General features: G+C 33.8%; 2 protein-coding genes and 2 long non-coding RNA genes across 4 annotated transcripts; 1 reads left to right on the forward strand and 3 right to left on the reverse strand.

Annotated features, from left to right (window-relative positions):
• Positions 1-1,156: 1,156 nt before the first annotated feature.
• On the reverse strand, positions 1,157-4,184 carry LOC130824246 (uncharacterized). Its single transcript, XR_009046691.1, has 2 exons — positions 3,757-4,184; positions 1,157-2,036 (listed from the first exon to the last, which is right to left on the reverse strand). It is a non-coding gene; the product is annotated as an uncharacterized LOC130824246 (long non-coding RNA).
• Positions 4,185-7,714: 3,530 nt separating this feature from the next.
• On the reverse strand, positions 7,715-12,758 carry LOC130824254 (uncharacterized). The gene is made up of 4 exons (XM_057689183.1): positions 12,245-12,758; positions 10,962-11,411; positions 9,120-9,429; positions 7,715-8,243 (listed from the first exon to the last, which is right to left on the reverse strand). Exons 1-4 carry the CDS (start codon positions 12,677-12,679, stop codon positions 8,107-8,109), a joined length of 1,332 nt encoding a protein of 443 aa, XP_057545166.1. The 5' UTR covers positions 12,680-12,758; the 3' UTR covers positions 7,715-8,106.
• Positions 12,759-15,942: 3,184 nt separating this feature from the next.
• On the forward strand, positions 15,943-23,705 carry LOC130823829 (ubiquinol oxidase 4, chloroplastic/chromoplastic). Its single transcript, XM_057688625.1, has 9 exons — positions 15,943-16,274; positions 18,532-18,739; positions 19,341-19,434; positions 20,085-20,200; positions 20,986-21,094; positions 21,448-21,516; positions 21,915-21,986; positions 22,067-22,114; positions 23,152-23,705. Exons 1-9 carry the CDS (start codon positions 16,102-16,104, stop codon positions 23,364-23,366), a joined length of 1,104 nt encoding a protein of 367 aa, XP_057544608.1. The 5' UTR covers positions 15,943-16,101; the 3' UTR covers positions 23,367-23,705.
• A 533-nt stretch (positions 23,706-24,238) lies between these two features.
• LOC130823830 (uncharacterized) lies at positions 24,239-24,859 on the reverse strand. Its single transcript, XR_009046634.1, has 3 exons — positions 24,744-24,859; positions 24,448-24,503; positions 24,239-24,371 (listed from the first exon to the last, which is right to left on the reverse strand). It is a non-coding gene; the product is annotated as an uncharacterized LOC130823830 (long non-coding RNA).
• Between the last annotated feature and the right edge of the window lie 2,029 nt (positions 24,860-26,888).

Genomic DNA, 26,888 nt, shown 5'->3' on the forward strand with positions numbered 1-26,888 from the left:
ATAGATAGTGCATACCGTGTTGAGGTCCAAAGCAATACTAGTATTTTCTTTGCAGTTTTTTTCCAAAATTAGTATATAGGTTGGATTTGTTGGTATTTGGTGACTTGAACAAGAGTCAGGATACGGATTAAGATGAACAATGGTGGCCAAAGGTTGAAGACGACTCGTCGACAAGCGATGAATGGAGGACTTTTCCAGAGAAAAATGCCGACTTGGCGGCATGGGGCTGGTTTGACTCAGTCGAGTCGGCTGTAGGTTCTGCCAAGATCAAATTCTGTCGAGTAGCTTTCCCCGACTCGGCGGTATGAGGCTTCATGAAGAATTCGAGTCGGCAGTGCAAGCGGAGAATGCGAATTTTAGTTTCTTCACGTTTTTGGGCGGTTTCTTTTGTTTTTTGGCAGTTACACTTTCTGTTTTCTTGCCCCAATATATTTTTATTGTGAGACATAATATATAAAGCTCTCATGTGTAATTAGTATTAGGTCATGAAAACACAAAGTGATAAATTAAGAGAGAAAAGTCTTTGGAGAGCCATTGCTCTGGTGTCTCGTGTTCATCTTGTAATCTCCAAGGTTATAGTGAAAGTTCATTTTAGGTGTCGGTGGATATAGCTATCACATTGATAGTAAATAACGTTAAATTTCTCGGTGTGATTTTCTTTATTGTTTGTTTGAATCTTTATTGTTTTTGTTATTGTTTTTCGATCTTTGCTTCTGCTATTACACAACAAGATTGTTAAAGCACGTTGTATTGGTTTCAAAAATGTTAAATGTAGCCCGCTTGTGGCCAACTAAGATGATTGTTGGATCGAGTAGTATGCTCCTGTGTATTTAGCACGTCTTGTGCTTCATATCTACGCACAGCACAAAGGGTTTGTAGTTTGTACACAAAAAAAAGTGGCACGATTTTGCTATTTTTGCATACGAAGTCATTTTCTAGCTCTTTTTTAATAAAAATTGGAATTCTTACTTTAAATTAATGCTAACAAATCTAAATTCTCAAATTAATGTAAAAACAAATATTTTTAGACAATATTGTCCGTGTAAGATTAGTGTTTGCATTGTTATATTTCAACTAAAATTGTTATATTGATAACAACTTTTACAATGAACTGTTAACAATATAAATGATTTTTTTTCTTATCATAGTAACTTAATTGTGGGCAAATGATATTATGTGCTACCTTGATTATTTAGTATACTCATTAGGAGTGTACTAAAATATAAATATACATTCTTAAATTACCCAAGAAGGGCATGCAAGCTACTACACTTTGTTCCCATGAGAATCGGACATATGATTCAAATATGTGAGATCTTTTTACAGTGTATTGTAAATTAACTCACTATACTACTATCTACCAGCTGACAATAGATATACGCCAAATTAAGTATACTGGTGATCTATAAAAACATCTTAGGAAAGACGATTAGTTAACCAAAAGTAGGCAAAACTTTAAATTTAGCTAAAGGATCAAACCAACTGATACAACAAAACTCTCTGTAAAACTATTGCTTATTGCTTCCACAAAGACACGAGCATCAGACGAATGCCAACATTATTTGTTGAAGTGTAACAAAGAGCCAAAGAGCAAAGCATCACAACAAAGATTCAGATCACCAAGTATTTGTATCTGAACAAGGGTAAAACAAACAGAATAGAGCTAGCACCGAACATGGGGTGATCGAAAATTAAGTATCAACGCTTTCTTTGCGGAAGAGGCAAAAGCTTTGGGTCCAGGCGAGTCTTTGAAAACACTTGGATTTCAAATTCAGAGCCAATTATACTATGGCGTTTCAACCAAAACAGCTTGTGGTGCAATTCATTCCTTTTTGCCTCTATGTCCAGCACATGTGTCTGAACCCTAGTCTCAAATTGTTCTCGGGATTTTTTGTGAACATGAGGTGACCGTAGCACAGTATATATTACCTTTTTTTCAGGCAGCGCAATCTTTCGAGAATGCGGTGGAAAGCATTCGGACAATGGAGGCCCAAACGATTTAACTATAACACGGATCTTGGTATTCATTACTGAACCTGCATTACAATTTGCACCAACAATTACTTCATGTAAGTATAAGTACGACAAATAAAAGGGGATTTAAACAACCAGAAAAAAGCTAAACGATGGCTTAAAGCCCACGAGATGTACGCCGAACAAAAGTCTGCCTTCCTGATTTTTGCACTGTTCTTATTCTTATGAACTCCACAATCACTCCCAACCATCAGAAAGGAGATGATATTCAAGAGAAGGTAAGAGAGAGTAGACAGAGCATCTTAATTCAAAATTCAAGCAATCCTCCATTGAGTGGGGAAAGGAGGGGGCTCTTTCTTAACCCAAACGACCCATTTGGTTATTAGAGTATTAGTGAAATTGACTTATATTGTACTATTTTTTTTGAAATATACCATGTCATTTACATGGTAATGGATCTTTGATCATAAAAAAATTTGTTCATAAATTTCTATTACTAACTAATACCATCTTTTTAAATAGTAATACATTAAAATGAATTTTGTGGAAAAAAATGAGATGATTGAGGGAGAACAATCATAACCATTAAAACTATCAAAAGATTTTCCTATCAAAATAGGACTAGTTCTTCATCACCATTCTCCATATTTAATACTGACTACCAAACAAGTCGAAAGTGGACAAAGTGGCACTTTAATTACATGGCCATCAATAGCCTCCAATGCCTAACCTATTTGTTTATATTTGATGTAAATTTATCATCATGGGAAACCCCAAATATATATATATATATATATATATATATATATATATATATATATATATATATATATATATATATATATATATATATATATATATATATATATATATTTCAGCAAAAGACTATGTTTTCTAACCCCAACATGATTTTTATAAAAACTATTGTGTTTGGCTTGGGTGGATGTGTATGATCTGCTTCACATAAAAAACCCAAATAACTCATACAGTTCATACATGAATTTTACATCTATAAACACTAGAGATCAAGATTCAAGCAATGCTACTCATCATGTTGTTCAACAAAGCATCACTTCTATTCGATAATACAAGATCTAAAGCATGTATCCAGCAGATTCTTTTGACCTCTGACACCTAGGGACGCTCGCCACCAGTTAGAACAGAGGTGGATAGGCCATATCACATTAGCCAACTACAAACTCTTACCCAAATTTTTTTCTAGCACCCTCTATTTACTACTTCCTCCACTTTTTTGAGTATTCCCTTATGGAAAATTTGTAGTTAAATGCATTATTTTCTGATATTAAGTCTCCAAGTATGAAGTACAATGTTACCTATGTTCACACTATACCTCAAATTGGGGGATCACATATAACAATGTCTTCCTTTAACATGAGCATTTTGATAAACGCACACCTTCTATCATTCCTGGCATTTGCTAAACACACACCCTCTCTAATCAATTATTTTATGTGCCAATGAGAAATGTGCACTTGAAATAAAGGAGTATCAATCAATTTCTCGCTTGCAGAAAAACTTCGCACATTATACTTCGTCGGAATGAATGCAAATGAAAATTAACATCAACCAAATAACGAACTCTTTGCTGGAAAACTAAATTACAGGAAACGAAAAAAAATATAGAACACAATTGAGAACAAAATAACAATTCAGAACAAGTTAACAATAAAAAAAATACATAACAAAAAAAGAATTTCACAAATCGATTTTTTGAGCAATGGCCAAAAAAACCCAAATTCGTTGAAAAGGAGTGAAACTCACCCTAAAAACAGTAGAAGTCTTGAAGAATGATGAAAGACCCAAGGTTGGCCAGTAAGAACTTGAAACTTGAAGTTGAAAGAAAATAATAATTGCTAATTCAACGAAGAAGATGAATAAGTTTTGGCCATCCTCACTTTCTCTCACCAAGTTTCTGATTCAGAAGAAGGAATGAGTTTTAGGGTTTATTTTGGATTTTTGGTGGAACTTTGGAAGGAATGAAATGAAAGGAAAGGGTAGATTGGGTAGTGGGTTAGGGTTTATTTTGGCCCGTTAAGATTTATATATGGGCTAGCTAATGGCTAAAAATAAACACAAATTCTCTTGAGAGACCGTCTTTAGTTTAGTTAGCCTAATATCATATTTTAGTTTAATCAAGTTTAAATAGACTGACCCTGATAGACGTCTCACAAAAAGACAATCTCTCAGGAGACTGGTTGAAAAAATAAATACTCCACTTCTATAAGCTTTTGATGAACAACTAGTTTGTGAAAGATCGTCTCTCAAAGAGAGGATCTCAAAACAAGAAGCCCACATTCTTATATTTTCTTTAATTTGTATTAATTGGACTATATAGACCATATATCTAATGCGTCTATCGTAGAGATCGTCTCTCACAACAATTTGTGTTAAATAAAAATTTCGGTCTACGATTCGGTTTTGATTTTTTTGTTTTGTCTATTAAATCCAAGTACAAACCTAATTGATCCGGTTTTTAGATTTTCAAACAAAATCTAAACCCACAAATTCTTGTATGAAACGGTCTCACCGTAAGACATGCCTCATACTTTGGTTGAATAACTCAATTATAGACATTTTTAGCTTATGAACTTCTTATTTTGGGGTTGTCTCACCGCAAGACGGTCTCATACAAGATGAGCTAAATATTTTATTAACTATTTATTTTATTTTATTTTGTTGGTTGTACAAGTATTTACTTTTCTGTAGTTTAAAGGTATAGTCTTTAAGAGCAATAGCAATGGATAGTTTTTCTATTAAAAGGAAAACCTAAAAAGATTACAAGCACCGAAATGAAATTATGAGTCTTATTGACTTATTACTCACTCCATTTTTTAAAGAAGTTTTTATTTGCCATTTTGGGTGTTCTATTTGTTGTTCTCATAAGTAGGGCTGAACACAGTTTGGTCTAAACCGTAAACCAAACAGGACCAAACCGTAATTTAAGTATTTGGTCTGGTCTACGGTCTGAATGGTCTGGTCCGGTTTTTTTTTTAAACGGTTTACGGTCCGGTCCCGGTTTTTTATATTGTAGACCAAACCGGACCAATAAACCGTAATAAACTCTAATATTAGGGTCTAGGGATTAGATTTAGGGCTATCCTGCTGTATTCCTTATTCCTTAAACTCAAACTGGTCTCCCATTCTTCTCTCTTCCTCGCCTCGCCTGAGTCTCTGAAGTCTCTGAAGTCGACAGTCGCCTCGCCTCGCTTCCTTCAACTCTTCAAGCTTCAACCCATCGACAGTCAACAGACGCCAGACGCCAATCGACAAACGACCTCCTTCAAAGACGCCTCTGCTTCTGTGGTTCTTCGAGGCTTCGACGCTCCTCCTCCAATCTTCATTCTCCAATCTCACCATTCACCACGGAATCAAGTGTAGAATCTCGTAATGTAAGTATATTGGTTGATTTTTTTGATTTTTAGGGTTTTTTTATCAGTTTTTGATTTTTAGGGTTTTTGTTTCATCTCGCCTCCTCTCTGATTCCTTCCTCACCTCCTCTCTAATTCCTCGCCTCCTTCGAGGCTTCAACTCTTCGAGCTTTCTTCAATTAATCGGTCAATTAATTTGGTATTGATTTTGTTTCTATTATACTTTCTTTCTCTCATTTGATACTTTCGAACTTAGATAATGTTTATTTGTGCATTTTCGTTTTTGTTTGATGGGATTCTTTGTTAGAATTATGAATGATAGAAATTAAATTTTTCAGATGATGATAGATTTGTTTTTACTTTTTAGGGTTTAGTCTGAATGTTTGATTATGCTTATGGGTTTTGAATTTCTTTTGGATTTCATCTTGATGGGTTGAATTGCTTGTGAAAATATGCAAAACAATGGATGCTGAGGGAATGATCAATGTTTAGGATTGTACCTACGATTAGTTCGTATTTTCTGGGCTTTTGTGTGTTGCAATTGTTCATGCCTGTGAAGTGATTGAAAAGTTTGTAATCAAATTGTGTCTATAAGATGTATATTACTACCAACGTGAGTACTTAACTATTGAAAATTTGTGATGTTTCGGATTTGATGATGTATGTTGTTTACAGATTATCGTTTATCTTATATTCTCACTCAATTAAAAAAAAAAAAAAAAAAAAAAAAAAAAAAAAAATAACCGTAGACCAGACCAGACCAGACCGTTCTAAAACGGTCTGGTCTCTTGACTGGTCTGATCTGGTCTGAAAAATTTCCAGACCGGAATTTCTGGTCTGGTCTGATTTTTCTGTCAAACCAGACCAGACCGGACCGTGTGCAGCCCTACTCATAAGAAATCTTTCTATTTTTATCACAAATGTTAGACAAAAATAACCTTATTCATCCTCATGTTAATATTTTATTAATGTTTATGGTCCCCACATATAAGCTTATTAGAATCGGGAATCTACCTATTATCGCTAAGGGAGTTGGATCGAAATCGGTAGAATCAGATCGTAGGATCGTGGAATCCTACAAATATGCATTATTGTGCTTTGGATTACTAATTATCAATTATGTTTGTTCTATTTTTAACTTTTAAGGTGTAAGTAGATACTTATTTGACTTTATATATTAAGTTTAAAAAAAAAACTTTTAATAATCATTTTTAAACTACAAATAAAAAAAACTACAATTTCTCCCTGCATTTACTTCATTGAGCATCAGTTTTTTTTTTATCAATTTCTCTTGCTTTAAGTGTTCTCACTATTTAATTATGTTAATTAGATGTATTTCTTCATCATTCCAATAACATTACTTAATGGGTGGGGTCCGACCAACTCGATGTTGGAAATACTTCATATGTGAGACAAGATCTCATATTGATAAAATAGTGGGTTGTTGACTTACATATATGGTGGGTGAGCTAATCTTTCTACTACCATATGGTTTTAGGAAACAATGAACCTCACCAAGTGTATGTACAAGTCAACGCTCTTGACTCGTAGATTTGTAGGCTCGAGCCCACGGGTCTCCCGTGTCCACACGAGTGGATTGCGGTGAAAATTATGTGACGAATTGTCACGGCCTAATATGGTATCAGAGCCGAAGGTGGTTCCTGGTATGTTGTGGCTCACATGTGAGGGGGAGTGTTGGAAATACTTCACATGTGAGACATGATCCCACATCGATAAAATAGTGGGTTGTTGACTTGTATATATAGTGGGTGAGCTAATCTTCCTACTACCATATAGTTTTGGGAAACAATGAACCTCACCAAGTATATGTGCAAGTCAATGTTCTTGACTTGTGGATTTGTAGGCCCGAGCCCACGGGTCTCCCGTGTCCACACTAGTGGGCCGTGGTTAAAATTATGTGACGAATTGTCACGGCCTAATACTCCAAACCTATTAATCTTTAGTGGATTCGGATTCAAACCCGGACGGATATGCAATTTCTGAACCAAGGCACGTCGCGTCTGAAGGGTGTAGAGTCCTTATGGCCCGTTTGGTTAGTGGTACTAAATGACAGTAATGAAAATGATTTATAGTGTAAAATTTCATTAAAAGTTCTATATTATTTCCATGATAATGAAACTTTGATCACAAAAAAGTTTTTTTGTTTACAAATTTTCATTACCACCTAATACCACCTATTCCAATTTCCAATGGTAATGCATTGAAATGAATTTTATGAAGAAAATGAGATGATTGAAGTTGGACAAACATGGTCATCAAGGTAACCAAGAGATTTTTGAACTAAAATTACACTTGTTTATCATTTCCATTACCATCATGTATTACCACCTACCAAACGGACCGTTAAGGTTCAGAAATAAGCTAATTATAAGGACACGTCTCATGGTGAGAGGTCTCATAAAAGACGAGTTATATAATATAAATAGTAATTTGATTTAACTTATTGTGATAATATTTAAAATGATAAAAAATAAATTTAAATGTTGACAAAAACTTTGAAGAGTGGTATGCTTGTTTGAGCACAGTGGAGCTTCTTATATGTTGAGAGCATCAAAATTAAAACATTTAAAATGCTAAAAATGTCTTCATTTTCCATCGTATACTGTTATAGGAAATCAAAATTTACAACTTACATGGAAAAGGAAATTATATACTAAATTAAATAGAAAATCTGTTTTTTTGGATCTTATTTACATAAATATTCCTTATGCCTCTACAATAATTAAGAAATACCTATTGTCTTGCTAAGCAACCAAAGCACCAAGGATAACTCGACTCCAAAAATAGTATGGAGATATGATCTATCCAACATGAATCCATAAACTGTGATCCCAGCTCTATTGTTTTCTAGATACGTCACTGCATACAACGTTAATATACAATTACATTTCATTATTAAGAGATTGTGAATTAGAAGAAATCAGATTTCATATGATAAGTATTAAGAGATTGTTGCATGCAATTCTATACGCGGAATTGGTTCCTTTACGTGGTATAAAAAGCTTATGTTACAAAAGGTCTGGTATAAATACCATCCTTCCCTAATTTCATGTAGAATGTTTAACGCTAGCTAAATTTGAGGATTATATAACATATCTGATTTTTCAAATATCAACTCAAACTTTTACTTAAGTTGTTATTTGAAAGAGTCATGGGCTAGTCTTGTCCTAACTTAGAAACAACTAATAAAATATATAACATATTTTGTAGCTTCAACCATCAGTTTAAACTTTTGGTTGATTAGTTTTTTAATTCAAAAGCGAACGAGACAAAAAAAATCACGGTTCAAATCTCATCCACCCCTCATTTTAAGTAAAAGAACTAGCACAATGTATAAAGAAAGTATGTGTTGTAGTTGTACCCACACTTATAATCCAAAGGTTTCTTGTGTGAGGAGCGTAATAAAGTACATAATATATAATTAGCTTCAACCATCAATTAAACTTTTGGTTGAGTTAGTTCCTTGACAAAAACTTCAAGCATTATTCTTTCTATGTAGTGATATATAGTTGATTTAATTAGATGAATTAAGTAAGAAGTTTGACTGAATCGAAGCTAGTTTTAATTGGAGATCAAATACCACTTTCTAGAAAAAGTCATATATTCAATTCTCACCTAGTTCATCATCTTCAGCCTACCAGTAACATAATATAAGTTTTTGACTGAGTTGGTTCCTTGATATATAATCAACCTAAGGTGATATAAAACTTATAAGTAAGAAGTTTGAATACTTACCTAAGGCTTGCCTTCTTTGGTAAGAAATGGTGTTAGCAATAACAGGAACCATCTTAGTGTTATCAAGATCATCTTCACCATCACCTTCCTCTTCATCAGAGTGAGAGTGTGTAGTATAAGGGAAAACAAGATGTGAGGATGATCGACTCATCAAGGGAACTTCACCATCAACAACCGCATCAAATGAGTCTATTGTGGCACAAACATGCCATTTTGCCGCCAATGAGGTAATGGCTTGAGCTTTATGTGTGATTTTTGCTGCACTTCTTAGGCATATGCACACGCCAGTCACTAAGGTCACCGAGCAAAGCTACATACATCCACAACAAAGTAGTGTTAGTAGGTGTTAGAGTATATAACATATTTTGGGACCAAAGGTGGAGTAAAAATTGATCAATTTTTTGAAAGCCTAGAACAATTTCAAAATTTATAGTATTTTTCTAACAATTTTATATCTTTAAACACTTAACATATACTATATAATATAATAATGAGGCACTTAATTTTTCGGGGCCCTATGCGGTCGAACATGTTGAGCATGCTTGGAACCTCCCCTACCTGAAACCTCAACCATCAAATTAAGTTTTTGGTTGAGTTGGTTCCTTAATATGGTATCAGAAGCTAACGTGACAGCAGGTTACGGGCTTGAATCTCAACCATCTCTCATTTAAAGTGGAATATTTGGCGTCAGATATGAGGAGAATATGTGCTGTATCCTCAATTCTAGCCCAAAAGGCTCTCATGTGAAGGGTGTGTTAGAGTATATAACATACCATAGGCTTAATTATCAGCTTAAGTTTTTGGTTGAGTTGATTATGTTATAATTAGACATATCATGTCTTTTTGATTAATACATTTTAATTGTGTTTTCAATGAAAATTGTTTTACGCTAAACCAAATATTTCCATAATATTGGATGATAGTGATATGATATACATGGTGAAGCGAAAAAATTAAATTAAAGGCACAAGAAAAATATGAAGCAATATTAGTAAGATATAATAAAAAAATATGTAGATACACAGTAAAAACTAGGCTGCGGGGGTTGGGTCCTTGCCGGCCCATGTGACTTCACCACTGTATATTAAATATCTTAGAACTAATGTTACATGAACATAAAATTTGATGTTTCACTATATTCTCCATTTTAATTTAACGTTTCAAAAACTTAGCATAAGTAATTTGATTCATTAGAAATTAAGTTAGGATCATGATATTGTCCAAATACATTAATCATAAGTTGAAAATATAACAATCATAAATTAAATGTTTTCTATCACAAAAGTAGAATATAATAATATAATCATAATTTTAAGTGAAAAATCTTGAAGCAATACGAGAAATGTTAATTTAAAGTTTTATAATGTGATGCCGTGTATAGTTTTGCGTTTCAATGCTTAGAGAACAACTATGAAATTAAACTTTTAGTTAAATTGATTATTTAACATGGTATCAGAACTCAAAAGCTAACATATATATTAAAAAAGTCACATTTTGAATCAATTTCTTCAACGACTCATTTTCAGTAAAATATTTGGCAGTAGGTATGAAAAGTTATGATTGCATCATTTGACTCACAGAGGGTCTTTGAGGGTGTGCTAGGTGATCATCGACCGCACATGGCCCCCTCTTTCTCCCGTATATAAAAAAGTTAATAAAAAAAATATAGTAAGTTTATTAATAAAATAAATATATTTAGTATAAATAATACGCAAAATAAAATATTTGCACATGGCCCTAAATTTTTAAGACGGCTCTAGTTCTAAGGTTACAATCAAAAGTTCAAATTAACGGTGTCACAAGCGATAAAAAAGCAAAGGAGTAGTAGTAAAGGTAGCATACCGCAAGTTCTCCAGTAGTGTAGATATCAACAGCACTATTAGACCTTGTAGTAACAAGCAAAGAAGCAAATTGGCTAGCGGTAACAAGCAATAATGTGAACAAAAGAAAGGTTCGAAATCGATGGCTAATGATTCGAAGAGTTCTTCTAACACGAAGATGCTCCATTAAAACCATTGTTACATCAGTTTCGAGTTGAAACACTTGGGCAAAATCATTGAGCCTTAGAAGCTGTAGATAGCAGCTAACGCGATAGAGAACACAAGCTAGGAAAAATATGGAGGTTCTATAAAGCCATGAACATTGCTCTAAGAAGCACGCTATACTGTGGCTTAAAATTATGTTCCCAAAGTGAGGGATTTTGTATCCTCCTGTGACGTACCACCAGATTTTATAGGCTGTGTCTGCTAGGAAACATGGTACCACAAACATACACAGGATTTTGATTGCTCTCTGCAAAAAAAAATTCCCAAGTGAGTTTTAATGATAAATTTGGGTTCGTACACAAGAATCACATAAGAGGAGAAATGACTGCACACAAATCCAATAACGTTCTATCCTAAAATCAACTAGTAATAGGATGGAGGAGTAACCTTTTAAGTTTATAAGTTAGTTAACTTCTTTCTAATTCTTCAATATAAGATCATATATGGGTTACTTTTCCAACATTGACTAGTTAACTACCCATCAAACATTCATCTTTCATATCAAAATTTAAAGAGCTACTCTTATGCAAATCCATTTCTTAGTGAGATGATCTCAAAACAAAGAGCTCATATGTTATATAGACTAATTTTCTTAGCTTTTTTTCAATACTTCAGACTTGTTGATCCACTCTTTCAATCGTTCTCATAAACATGCAACAACCAATACTTGATTATATCATCTATTTAAACGACTGACTTATTCGATTAGCTTAAATGTCAACAAAAATAGCAATATTTTCGACTATTTTGGTATTAGATGTCAACGTAATGAGTTAGAATCTAACCCTAAAGTACATAACATACTTCCTTTGTTCTATTATACTTACAAATTGCAACCAATAAGTAATAGTTTTAGTACAATATATCACTATCAGTTACAAGTATTCCAGAACGAAAATAATATTAGGAGACTACATCTGTTCTGTTATACTTGCAAGTTGAAACTGATAAATGATAGTTTCTCATATAATATGTCACTACCAGTTACAAGTATTTCAGAACGGAGACAATATTTAAAGACTCATCATCATATCCAGTGTACCCCGCTCATAGAAACTGACAATAGAAAAACAAACATACCTGAAGTTGAATAGTGTATCCCTGTCTAACTCTTTCACTTTCGTCACAAAGCTTATCAAGAAAAAGGAATTTCCTAAGCCCAATTCTTCTTGCAAATTTAGTAAGACTAAAAAAGGAAACAATAGATATAGCAGAAAGGGAAAGTTGAACAATGGCATCAAAAGGTTGAAGATGATCAGCATCATCACATGTAGAACAAAACAGTATATAATGAGAAACAATTGGAACTATTATACATAATAAGAAAAAAACAAACCAAGAAAGGCATGTTTTTAAAGGGTTTGATTGATCAACACATGCCAATGTTAGAAAAACTCTTAGATTTTTTAATTCTTTATCTTGATAGTCTAATATGTATTTTTGTGATTTTGATGACACTAGATTCTCTCTATTTTGATCTTCCATTCTTTTATGGGGATTTGATACAAAGCTCATACTATGATTGAATTCATTGCTATCAATACTTGTTACTCATTAATTAATTATATATATATATATATATATATATATATATATATATATATATATATATAAGCTCACAAATGTCTTAAAATGAGACAGTTTTATGGTGAGATCATTTTAATAAGATTGACCCATGTACCATGGTTGAATTGATTGCTAAGATTATATGTTATTCTCAACTTAACTTAGGATATATGCATATATAGGATTTGGATAATGTGAAAACTAATTAAAGTGGTGAAAATTGAAATAGGTATACATAAAAGCTTAAACGGTGTATATATTTGGATGGCGGTTTTGTAAATAATTGGACATTTGCTAAAAGGTGTACATACATGCTAAAAAGATTTACATATTGGAATGACAATTATGTAGATAATATGAGCTTTTTCATTCACAAAAATATGTATACCTTCTAAGATAGTACTGTACATCCCATTTAATATGTTAAACTTTTCTTTTGCAGAAATTTCAAAATAATTATTATATTTCAAATTATATGGTAATAAATTTACACAAATGACAAAAAAAATTACATTAATGATATTCTATTAATTTTTATCAGTTTAAAAAATTGGACTTTATATAAAACGACGGATGGAGTACTTAACAACCGCTAAAAAAACAAAGTATATATGAAGAACCCACACCACAAGCAAAGTTATATAATTTCTTTGAATGAAATAACTCTCTTGATTGTAGATGTGTTGTTTTCCCTCTTTGAGAAGTCAATATGATGATGAGATATTGAAGGCAAATCATGTGACATATGAAGCTTACTCGTATAACTTTTGGTATCTAAAACTCTAAAGGTTGACAAGTTATACATCTTTGCACCTAAAAAGGTTCATTAAATTGTATTGGACCATATATTTTTATATTATGGAGTACTTCATACATTAAGTCAAGCATCCATTGTTGTATAACCCGTGAGAGCTCAATAAAGTAGGGTTTATGCTTTAAATGAGTCTTGATTAATCTATTTAGGTATACTCGGCATTAATGTTTCATACCATTTGGCATTTGTATATACTTCAATTGGTGTTTACAAAATCTCAGAAATATTCAATCACCTCAACCATCAGTTTAAAGTTTTGATTGAGTTGGTTCTTTGACATAATATCAGAAGTCAACATGACAAAAAGTCACGGGTTCGAATCTCAACTATCCCTCATTTAAAGCGAAATATTAATTTAGCGTCAGGTATGAAGATGACATATGTTGCATCCACATTTCATCCCAAAGGGCTCTCATATGAAGAGGCCTGTTAGAGCATATAACATATCATGAGGCCTCAACCATCAGTTTTGTTGGAAATACTTCACATGTGAGACAAGATTCCACATCGATAAAATAGTTGGTTATTGACTAGCATATATATATAAATGGGTGAGTTAATCTTCCTACTACTATATGGTTTTGGGAAACAATAAATCTCACCTAGTGTATGTGCAAGTCAACACTCTTGACTTGTGGGTTTGTAGGCCTGAGCCCACGGGTATCCCGTGTCCACACAAGTGTGCCACGGTGAGATATATGACGAATTATCACGACCTAATAAATTTTATGTATCATTTCTTTCTAGCACACTCTTTTCCTTGGCCTACCACGTACTAAAAGAAAGTTGGTCTTCCTAAAGCCAAAGGAAACATCATGGTTAGCTATACCCTATACTACTACTATCCCTATTTCATTCCAAAATTTTCTCCCCTTTCCCAAAAGACAACAAATAACTATAATCTCTAGCTCAACTATGTTAAAAGAAAAGATCACATATGATGAATGTGAGTTTGGTGGTTGTCGATTTTAATAAGAACTATTGTTTGTAGTAAATCTTTCATACTCTATATATCTTTATATCCTCACAAATTTTCCAAAACTTATGAGCTTACAAAAAATTTAATGTATTTATTATTTAAAAGTTAGAACTAATGAATTAATTGTGTTCAATACGTTTGTTTATTATTATTATTATTATTATTATTATTATTATTATTTGTACATATATGGTATAAGTACACTAGTGGAAAGAAATGTATCTACTGCGTATTATTTGTTGCGGTTTTTTTTAGACGCAGCATTAAATAGCAAAAAAGAATCACGCCAAAAAAACATAATACAAATGCTGCGGTTCCTAGTAACCCGCAACATATAAGTAATTTTAAAAAATCAAAAAAAATTATGCTATATGCTGCGGTTTTTGTGGAACCATAGCATATAATGTATTTTTTAATTTAAAAAAAATACAAAATATGCTGCGGTTTTGGGAGAACCGCAGCATATAGTGTGTTTTTTTTAAATCAAAAAAATATACTATATGCTGCGGTTCCCCAACAAACGCAGCATATAGTGTACCTTTGTGCTGCGGTTTTAAACCGCAACATTTAAGATAGGCCATTTGTTGTTATCACTAATGCCTGGGGTTAAAACCGCAGCATATTGTGGCAAAAAAACCGCAGCAAATGATATTTTTTCCACTGGTGATAATTATTAGACAAATTTGACTTAGCCTAGGTTGGTCGGAATTTGGGTTAGAAATTAGAAGGTTTTGCTAGGTTAGGATGGTGGTGATCTGGTGGAGCTAGGGGAAGGGTTTAGTTATTTTGAAATTTTAATTTCTTAATTTTTTTAAAATGAAAATAGAATAACCAATTGTCATAAATTTTTTTTAGAAAACTGGTTAAAATAGGTTAAGGATATAGGAACACATTTTTGTTAGCTTAGACCTCTAAGAGTCATCTTTTAAAGGCTCAGATTTATTACCGTATAAAAATAAATTACATGCACCACTCAAGTTGTTACTTTGCTCAACATTGATATTGAAAACCACTAATTACTAAAGCAACAACAATTATTGTATAAAACGGTTTCACCAAGAGAAGCGTCTTATATATGAATTACACGACCTATTTAATAGTCTATTTGTTTTCAAATGTTCTTCTCCTTCACTTTTTTTTGCAGATCCCAATGCAAACTTTAAAATCAAATAATTTTAATTGTGAGTTTTTACAAATTCTAAAAAGTTGATATTTATAAAGTATATATTAAGATGCATTTAATAGAATCTCACATAAATATGTTTTTCTTATAGATCGATAAAAAATCTCACTCAAAATTTGACAGTTATATTGAGGCTCATAAACTATTCGGTCAAACACTTGAATTCCGAGAATTCTGACCGCACCACCTAAGTCCCCGGACTCCGGTTAGACGACAACAATCCATGAATTACTAATCAAAACCACGTCGTTTGGCCTTTCTTTCCGACAGAAGGAAAACCCCAATTTTGATCCAAACTCTCAAGTGCTTCTTTTTTCAAAAGATCCTGACGAGGTCATACAAACCCTCGGGAGGATATTTGTGCCACGTCTCTCAAATCTTTTAGAGAGAGAAAAATGGCGGAATTTCTCTCTCTCCCTTCATCATCCGCAAGAGCAACGTTAGCTGCTAAATTATCAACAGTTCCTAAAAATTTAGCCATTTTTGGCTCCTTTTACTCTTTACGTGGCTTCAATTCTCTTTCATCTTTCAATCTTACTTGTTCTGCTTCTCAACGATTCATTCCTCGGTAAGTTGATGATTCGAATAGTTCGATTTTTCATATTTTGTTTGATTCCGTAAAATTTTAGTGGAATTGTTGAAGTTGATGCATCGTGTTGATTTTATCCATGTCAAGATTGTTTATTGTTAGATTTTTTTATAACGAATGAATTGGACTTGAATAATGTGGTGTGTTAGAGTGAAGATCCAATTCCCATGAGGATGGTGTTGGGTTTGATCACTTGGTTGCCCATGCTCTATCTTGCACTCTTGAGAGTGAAGATGTGAGTGTCATAGGCGGTGGAGGATTGAGCTTTGGATCACTTATACTTCAAGGTGGATAGCTTGGCATGGCTTGATGTTAGCAAAGGAATGCCAAAAGAGGGTGGTTTGACTAGTCGAGCACAATGGCTCGGTCGAGCACAATGGCTCGGTCGAGCACAATGGCTCGGTCGAGCACAATTGCTCGGTCGAGCAAAAGAAGCAGCATAATCCAGTAGCTCTTGACCATCTGCTCGCCTGGTCGAGCGAGGCACAGTGCAAGTTCAGCGAGTTTCTGTTTTATGTGTGGGATTTTGTGTGCTTTTAAGCTTTTTGTCCTAGGTTTGTCTAATGTTTTACGATTATATAAGGAGTCTTAGAGCATCATTAGGGTTATGTGGGTGAAGCTAATATACTAGAAGCAACTAGGGTTTATCCAAGAGAGTTCTTCATTGTATTAGTGATTTTGTGAGAGACCACCATTAAAGGTGAGGTCTTTGCTTTGGGAGATTGTTCTTGAAGCTTGTAAGGTGAATCATTAATGTATTATTGAGTATATTAATGATAAGATACTTGTTTTGTGGGGGAGGTTCATAGATATCTCATACATCTTGTGTTTTACTTCTTCCATTGTTGTGCTCTGTTTTGGTTGTTTTCTTTGCACCTGTTTTTGTTATTGTTTCTTCTCTATTGTCATAGCCCATTCACAACATGGTGTTATAATTATGATTTGTATATTTTTGTTCAGCTACAATATAGTGTGCTAATATTTTCTTTCTACTCTGTTTCTTAAAATTTTTAATTGAAATGCTATTGCTAAGTGGATGTTTATATGCAATTGTATTCACAATTATATTTTTGCCATGTAATAATATATTTTATATGTTGATTGTGTTGCTAGTTTGATTTAGTAAAATAGAGCTTGGAACTTTGAGCTTTAAGGTTTGTAGCCGAAATCTTACTAGATTGATTTCAATACAACAACAACATTCCATTATCCAATGTCATTAAGTAGTTTCTACCTATTTTCCACTGTCTTTCAATAATCTTGGCCTTCCCACTAACCCAATTTCTCTGGTTTATTATAAAATCTCTGCTCATTTGACGTGTTCAAGAGATGTGACACAACTCTTTGGGGAAACTCGTGCATATTTAACATGATACAAAGGCCGGGTGGTGAATAGTAAAATCTTTGCTCATTTGACTCCACATTGATGTAATGTGACATGCCATCAATGACGAGCTAGAAACCTATGCTTGTCACTAAACCTAGGTGTTGGGAAGTGCAAAGGGTAGCTTGTTGCTGAGTTGGGGATGCCCCTTCCACCAATTTGAATTTGGATTGTGCCATGTCACAATATGTGATGATGTTTCACGCTAGTTGTCACCAACCTACTGTAATACTCTCCTATGTGGGCTTGGGAGTTGGGAGTGGGAACGAATATTGGAGTACTCACATGCGGAGTTGTATTAGTGATGCCGTAATTCCTATTTGAATTAACTCTATTTTTTTCTGTATTACAACTTACAAGGAGTCAAGTACTCATGACGTGTCTAAATGCCTAACTTTTCTTGTTTGTTACTTGATTCAGCAATTTCTAGACCGAACTTTTTTCGTATGAATGCTTAGTGTGGATTTAGTAGCCACTTAATCATATGATTCTTGAGCTTGATGATTGTTTGACTTGTCATTTAGACTTGTTGGTTAAATCTAGGCTTAAAAATAATTGATGTTTTATCAAAGCAAATGAAAATGCTTGTCGTGTTGGGATTGTCTACATATTTTACTACATTTTTGAGTCCTTTCCATCCTAGTTACTCTGCCCTTTTATGTTTCTTATTAATGGGGGGGAGTCATGAATATTTGAAATTTAATTTAGACCAGCCTACCCCAATCTTGGTTTTCTTTATCCTTATACAAGTTTGTTGGATTGTATTTTGGATTATTGTTCTCCTGTCTTGTTGAATCGAATGTCATTGGGTTATCTGCATTACATTTAATATGCTAGTTGTGATATTTGTAGTAAGTTTTCCAAGCTCCAAGTTCAAGCAACAATTTTGCAAGATGAAGAGGAGAAGATAAAAAAAGTCGATGAATCTTTTCAATCAAAGACTATAGCAGATGAAATAGGGAAAGGGTGCAGTAAAGCAATACCATTAGGGGACTCGACATCCAATGATTTTGATGGATGGATAATCAAACTAGAGCAGTCTATCAATATTTTCCTCACGGTATTTTTTCTTAGTTTTTTTGTCTAAATACTCTTGACCTTTTTAGATACTGTAGTCATTTGAACCTGATGAACTTTCCTTTTTTTTTTTTTGTTTAGATAATGCCACCTTGCTGGTTCCATCTTGTCTTAGCAAAAATAAAATTATATTTAAGTTGTACTTTTAGTGAAGCGGGTTGGGGGACTTAAAACACGTATTTCGAAAGTACTGGATCTAAATTTATGAAACCTTATTAACCCACTGCATAGACTTTATGCTGCATACTAAATGTGTATTTACTATGCTGTATTGAATTTCATTTGTTCTTACAAATTTAATAGATTTCCGGTCAGAGAAATATGCTCTAAATAAAAATAATAATGCACTGAATTGTTACAAGGAACATCAGGACACTAGGAGTATGCAATCTTTGTTTTCATCCATTTAGACTCTAAACACAATGTTTTTATAATTGTTTTTTTCTAGCACACTGTATTCCTATGATGTGATTTTTGAAGAACCTGTTTTGTACTTGTCTTATTTGAGTGTTCAAGTGCGTAGCACCTTGAGGAGCAAGACCAGACATTATTGATTGTGTACGCCAAATTACTGATTGTTGCAGGATTCCGTGATTAAGATACTTGATACTTTGTATCATGACAGGCACTATGCAAGGTTCTTTGTCCTGGAAACCGTTGCAAGAGTCCCTTATTTTGGTGAGGCTTGTTGTTTCTTTGTGTTGTTGACTTGTTTCTGTTGTATATCTATTTAGCTGGGGTGTATAGGGTTTCTATATCTCTTGAAAAACTGGACACTTATTAGGAGCATGCATGTTGCGGCTCATAGTTTTCTCAGAGTAATATCCAGGAATTTCACGTGGCGATTGACTATTGTTAGCATATGTTGAAGATACTTTCCCTCATATATGTTGCTAGAAAGTAATATAAAATTTGAGATCTATTTCCAGTATAAATCACTCCTGTCCCGAAGAGAACATGCTTTAAATAGTTGAAATAAATATATAAAGAGGGCTTAGAGGAACTGAGGAAGAGTGACTGAGCTTTTAACACTCAAATATAGAACTTAATTCAGTAGACGTCTTGAATATTTATCACAATAATCGCATTTATGACTTGTTATCATTTATTGTCAGAAGGTGGGCGATATGGTCAAGAATATAAATTTTCAGGCACTTTTACATATACAGCAATATTTTACTTTGTTGTTCTCTTGACTGTAGTTGAAAATTGAAATCCTTGTTAGCACTTATAGTTGTTTGGTTAAATTTGATTAATTAGCCTTCCTATCAAAAATATTGTATTTAATATTCATTATTCGATGTTGCAAACTATCCTGCTCTTGGCAGCCTTTATATCTGTGCTACATATGTACGAGAGTTTTGGCTGGTGGAGGAGAGCTGATTACTTGAAAGTCCATTTTGCTGAGAGCTGGAATGAGATGCACCACCTTTTGATCATGGAGGTATGTCCTTTCTGGAGTTTTAATTGGTTAGATTCTCGGTTATTTGCCATGTTTCTACGTTTGCTAGTATGCTTGTGTTCACTCTTGAATTAACTCTCTTATATGTGGCTAAAAATCTTTTAACTTCTATGTTATGTTTTCAGATTAATCAATATAATATAGGAGTGATATGGTGGAGAGATTGCCTTAGTCTCAGGCTTTAGTTTGATTTCCTTACCAAGAAAAAGTCTGATTCTGTCTTGGGTTCATTTAATGTTGTGTCAGGCGTGAAAGTTGCCGCTCGATATCAAAGAGTTTTCTTGATTTCTTTTGTGCTTTGTAGAATCCAAACTGATTGGTGTTTGAACATTAAGGTAGTACAAAAAATGGCTACAAGGTATTTGTGATTTGAAATTATTAAGGTTGTTAGTATGGTTATACATGGAAGCACAATAGATACTTCTCAGTTTCATCATACTTGTACATAATAACTGATGCATTAAGCTTCATTCTGTATTTTATTGGTTGCTTGTTCTGGTACATGAGAGCTCAATGTATGCAAAGTTTAGCTGTAGTACTGTTAGCTGTAAAAAACCAGGAAGAAAAGATAGGGAGAGGGGGGTGTTCAGGTGGCTTGTGCAATGAGGAAGGATAGGGAACATGCTAGTGTCAACTCTATTGCTCATGCAAACAGTGGCTGATTAATGTTTTTTAAGATTATGTGTTCAGTTAGAATTCATTTTTGAGCGAAAAGTTGTTCTTATGTTATAGTATTACTTTTAGTGAAGTTTTCTTGTGTTATGCAGGAATTGGGCGGGGATGCTTGGTGGATCGATCGCTTCCTTGCTCAACATATTGCTATCTTTTATTATTTTATGACAGTTATCATGTATGCGGTTAGTCCAAGAATGGCATGTAAGTGAATGGTGATAATTTTGGACTTATAGATTTTACTAATATTCTGTTAACTTTGCTAACAAGAAGGAATTAAAACTAAAATAATAGGAGTATATCTTTGGACATACTCCTCCGTCCAAGATAGTTTGCCTATTATTGAATGGCTTGGAGATTAAGAAGATAGATATATTGGGTTGAAGTAGTGAGGTGTTTAGAATTAAGAGAGAGAATATAGAGTAAAAGTGGTGGGGTGATGTCCAAAAGTAGAAATATAGCAAATTCATTGAGACCGACTAAAATGAAAAGTGGGGCATATTTGGAGTATATGTATAAGTTGCTTTTTATAACTTACAACTCCAATTATAATGCAGATCATTTCTCTGAATGTGTTGAGAATCACGCATTTGAAACTTATGACAAGTTCATCAAAGCTCAAGGAGGTAAGTTGGTCTTTGGAGGCTTTAAAGTTTTGGCTGTCATTTCTTGTTTGTGCATGTGCACCTTTCTTTCTCCATATTTTCTTTTTTTTCTTTTCTAAATTTGTAATGATTATAAAAAATGACTTAGGTTCTTTGTTATTCGGACTCTTCATTTTACCACATGTACCCGTGTCTTATCCTAGACACTCAGTCATCAGTCATGGGTATGACATTTGGACAATGTTTTTTGGACCAAAACTATTGTTTTTTTATAATTTGGCGGAGTCAGACCCTTGGATACGTTTGTGTGCTTGAGTCTAGGTAACTGAGCTTTGTTCATACACCCCCCTTTTGCAGATGCATGATCCTATAATTGATTATAAAGCTGAAGCTAAATTTTTCCTCTTGTTCCTATATAGATGAACTGAAGAAGCTCCCTGCACCAGATGTGGCTGTGAAATACTATACGGGTGGTGACTTGTACTTGTTTGGTATGGTAGTTGACTCCTATCAGTTTCTTTGACTGAAAATTTAGTAGTTTTCACTATAACTGAAGCTGTTTCTATATCAGATGAATTCCAAACTTCCCGAGTTCCTTGCTCCCGAAGGCCAAAAATAGGTAACTACTTGATTTGCCCAATTTTGTTGTACTGAACTTGTTTTATAAGGCCGAATGGATGCTTTCAATACCAAAGGACATTTGTGGATAGTAATATAAAAGGGAGAGGAAGTAGAGGGAAAGAGGAAGGAAGGAAAGGGATGGAGCTCTAAATCTTTCCTACATTGGAGGGTTGGTATTAATAAAAGTGAGATTGAAGATGGACCCAAAAGAGAGAACTTGTCCCCCTCCCCTGCTTTCCCCTGCCATTCCTTTCTCTCCATTCCCTCTTATCCTAAGTGTAGTTATATGTTTCTGTAACTGTAGCTAATCTCTATTCCCTCCCATTTTATTTTCATTTTATGTATTTGTATCCTCAAGTTGATAATTTTTCATGTTAGGACTATTAAACCTATTTTGAGTTCAAGTCCAGGTATTATAGATTCATAGGTTATACCTTTGTATAGATGGGAGCAAAACTCAAATTGCGATACATGTCCATCAAGAAAGTGGGAAAAGCTTATTTTGATTAATCTAAAAAAGAAAAAATTTCTGAACATTTTTCTGTCTCAAAAGTCAATTTCTTAGTGATTGCACCCAAATTACTAGCTTTCTCGTATATAAGTTATTATGGGGTATTGCGTCTTGTATGGATGAACAAAACTGACAATTAAGCAAGTGCAAATATTTTTCAAGAGTATTATTTGTTTAATCTGTTACTTTTGGTTATTTTGCCATTCATTAAAAGGCTTGGTAGTTTAGATTTAGAAGCTTTGAGAGAGAATATTATAAAGAGGATCGATTTCCTTTTTCCTTTTAGGGGTGTCTAGAATTGTATGCCCTTGAAGATTTTCCAGCTTGAATGTGCTAGCGTTACTATCCATGTTTATCTTCATGTTCTGCCTTATCTTAAGGGAATTTTTGGCATCCGTATATGATACATATCATTTGGGTTGAAGTTTATCTTCATTCCGACTTGCTTTCATGTTTGATAGCATAATATACTGAATATAAAGTAATGATGAAATTTTGTATTAATTAGTGGCTGTTGTTTGCAGAGAATTTGTATGATGTGTTTTTGAATATAAGAGATGATGAAGCTGAACATTGCAAGACAATGAGAGCTTGCCAGACTCATGGAAACCTCCAATCTCCTCATTCATCCTCAGAAGATATTGATGATTCAGAATGTGTTCTGTCACAAGATTGTGAAGGTATAATAGATTGTATAAAGAAATCAGTTACAACTTCTCAACGAGCAAACAAAACATGACACAGGATAGTATACATATATATTAAGAAATCATCACAATGATAAAAAATAGCCAGTGAAATCTTTTAATTCTATAAAAAAAAAAAAAAAAAAAAGCTGCACAAAGTTTTGTGTATTACAACCCGGGTTGCCTATTTTCTATGATTAGCTGTGGCAGTTTGCTGTAGATAGGGTTGAATCTATAATGTTTAAGCAGATAAGAATTATACTATGCTACAGTTTTCTTGAAAAGTTGGCCATGTGACAACTTACAATCTCTATAAAGACAGTAATGACAAGCACATGTAAATTTTGGAAGCTGATTAAATATACAATTTATTGACAAATTTGTGAATATAATTTTCATTTGAGTAATTACTCGTCCAGCTTTTAGGTCGAAATTTCCTTGCTGGGATGTTCTTTTTTTGTAATGACAATAATACTATAGCTCTCCCATTTGTCTTATTCCCCATTTTTTGATTAGAAGGGAGGTGTATATTTTATGAAAATATATGTTTTCTGTTATGAATATTAATGAATAGCTCCTCACTTTATTTTGGGTGGTAATTTAAGTTATTAGAGCATGTTAGACTTGACCCTGCTTAGATTCCAGTCCGGAGGCCAGATACTTGTATGATAGCGGTTGCCTTTATGTTTTTTATTTTGTCTTCTGGCCTCCAGGAATGCATGAGAATTTGCTATTGGTCAAAAGGGATGTGTAGGTAATTGAAGAACTTTTAATTAGTTGTCATGCAGGGCTTCCGTCTTCTTTTCTAGGGAACACTTTTATTAGTAAAGATCGTTAGTCTCTCGATTTCATAGCTTAATATAAATAGTTAAAATGCACAACTTACATGTTGAGCCGTATTTTTATACGGGTGAGGTAAGCTACAGGGATGGAAGCGCAACGTGCTGTTAGGCATGTTTTTCATAAAAGTTCCTCTTATTTGGTTTGTGCCTTATTCCAGGAGATGTGCGAGGTGTATCCCAAGCGCCTCACACCTCAAACTAAGCTTGCTAGGTTCTCTGGTTCAAGTGAATAGCATGTGAGTAAAAGCATCCTTCATCGTATTGACTTCCTAATAAATAAGTTTCGCATCACCTTTACATTAAATTTCCTCTTCTGTGCATCCTGTCTGTCATCTCCTTGATTTTTAACTGCAATGGATAATATTAAATCACTATGCAAATCCTGTTAAGTGACTTTGTTCTCTTTCAACTACTGTGCATATATGTTTGTGGTATCATTTTTTATGAACAATTTAAGCTTTTATTTCCATCATAGTGACATTAAAGTCATGTAAGTGTGTAACTGCTTAATTATTTTTGTGCAAACAAACTACAGTTGGGACCTAACGTCTCATTTCTGTATGAATAACATGATACATATGCGGTTACCAGTTTATAGCTGTTATTTCTTGATGAGAGAGACAGAGTTGATGTCTTGTAGCAAAGTTAGGTGTTCACAACTCACGTAATACGCTACCATGAGCTTCTACTTGAAGTGCCATTTAAATTGGGACGATCTTCGAGCAACACACAGTAAATGGAATAACCTCGGAGTGACACACGTACATAGATGTACGCATAGGTAAACCTAGTCGATAAATGTGTTTACCGGATCAAGTAAGATCTCTCACCTTCTCCTATTTGTTTCATCGACCGAATCTCAGCTAATGAGTACTAGCCCTGAAGCCTAGAATAATGCTTTAAACTAACGCCATCTCAGTGTCACCCTTGCAGATATGATTAAAAATTAAAACACTCTTTTATCTCCCCATTAAGATCAAAGCCTTTTGTCCCATAAGATGGATTAACACACTTTTGGTGTGCTTTGCTTGAGGAATTTTTTGTCCTCGAAAACCACTTTGGAGCTGGACGAACCTTGAAACTTTTGTTCACAAAAAATGGACGTTGCCCATTTTTTTGTCTTTTCTTATATCGAATTTTTTGAGAGTGTGATTGGTTAGGTTGGAAGTATGATTTTCTAACACCACTTTCTGAAATTTCATCCTGTTACAAGCTAAAAGATCGAAACATAGGGGAGAGAACAGTTTTTGCACCAAGTGTACGATGTGGCCTATATATTTTTTTGGTTCCAAGATTAAGATAATCTCTTACAAGCAAGAGGGGAACAGAGAATTGATTTTTTTGTAGGCGGTGAGAATCAAATCCCGATCACAAGGATTAACGGAAAAACGTTCAACCATTAGGCTAACTCATAATTCTCACGATGTGGCTAAAATTAATTTTCTTTCAGCTTGTTTTGATGAACTTTGTCGAATGACATAACAAGCCTGTCATATATTGGATAATTTCCATTGATTTTGCTAATGACTTTATAGATTTGACCAATTGCATGTGCTATGTATAATTAATTAGATTAATGCATATGCAACCACCCATACTTTAATTGGTGTTTTAGATTATATTGAGTTTGTTCTCGTGTCTGTAGGGTCATTCCCAAATATTATGGACGCTTTGTGGTAAATGGTAAATTTTATGGTTGGAGACGAGATTCGTTTGTTTAGAGCACATAATCATATTATAAATTTTCCACTTTTCTTATACTCATGTGCACTTCTTGTTCTTATCTATTGTTTTTGATGTCAAATTATATTTTTTATTTTTTGTGGAGTTCGTAGACAATATATGCAACAGTCAATTGGAAACTAAAACTTTATTATCACTAACAAGGTTAAAAATTTTACATATCGTACCCCTCTAAATCTCACTCATTGAATATTGTGCTCTTGTTTTTTATGTATGATGTTTGCTACCAAGAGTTAATTGGAAACATTTTCTTTGTTATCACTAATAAGGGTGTAAGGTGGTGTAAATCCGACCCCTCATACCCCGCATTGAATGGCTTTCGGGTTTGGAATGTTGTTTTTTATAATGTTATGACTTATGTGAATCCTCTCAAATATTTTCTAATGTGTGTTGTTTTTATCTTCCTTTGTTCCTGAGGCATTTTTTTAACGCCATGTGATTCAGTTGAGAAACTTTGTTGTTTAGGTTGCGCCATTGATGATCCTGTGTTTGTCAGAATTTATGAGAAATGGATATGTTGTAGAGTTTCCTCAGGACCACATGAATAGATATTTTCAGATATCTATTTAGTTTCTTGTGGGCTGAAATTAATAGAAAAATACAAAGCTTAGGTAGAAATGTACTGATATTTTGTTGATAAAGACTAAAGGAGGAGTATGAAATTATGGCCATTATGTGTAGTTTCTGGGTGACTTTTATAAATTTTGGCGTTTTTGGATACCCAGGCTAGTTGATAGAGAATGTACTGATGTGATAGCAGATACTTTAACTCTTTAAGTAAGGGCGAACTCAGTGATAGCAGATACTTTAAGTAAGGGCGAATTCAGGATATTAGTATAAGGTGGGTTGAACTAACTTGGCTATTATTCTTCTGTGCTATATGTTATACACGATTCAATATTAATAGGGTTTTAACCAAATGGCCCGGATCATGGCCTAGAAAGGCTCGAACCTAAATTCGCTTGTACATGATACTGTATTTTCAGGAGT

The sequence above is a fragment of the Amaranthus tricolor genome, chromosome 9, assembly GCF_026212465.1.
Source record: "Amaranthus tricolor cultivar Red isolate AtriRed21 chromosome 9, ASM2621246v1, whole genome shotgun sequence".
In the NCBI taxonomy this organism is placed as follows: domain Eukaryota; kingdom Viridiplantae; phylum Streptophyta; class Magnoliopsida; order Caryophyllales; family Amaranthaceae; genus Amaranthus; species Amaranthus tricolor.

Bases quoted from the DNA above. Each gene is read 5' to 3' on its own strand.
- LOC130823829 (XM_057688625.1), top strand. From the start codon at position 16,102: ATGGCGGAATTTCTCTCTCTCCCTTCATCATCCGCAAGAGCAACGTTA. The intron at 18,740-19,340 runs GTATTTTTTCTT...TGATTGTTGCAG, and splicing joins CTATCAATATTTTCCTCACG to GATTCCGTGATTAAGATACT. The intron at 21,095-21,447 runs GTAAGTGAATGG...ATTATAATGCAG, and splicing joins GGTTAGTCCAAGAATGGCAT to ATCATTTCTCTGAATGTGTT.
- LOC130824254 (XM_057689183.1), bottom strand. From the start codon at position 12,679: ATGAGCTTTGTATCAAATCCCCATAAAAGAATGGAAGATCAAAATAGA. The intron at 9,430-10,961 runs GTATGCTACCTT...GGATGTATGTAG, and splicing joins ACACTACTGGAGAACTTGCG to CTTTGCTCGGTGACCTTAGT. The intron at 8,244-9,119 runs GTAAGTATTCAA...CGTTGTATGCAG, and splicing joins CCAAAGAAGGCAAGCCTTAG to TGACGTATCTAGAAAACAAT.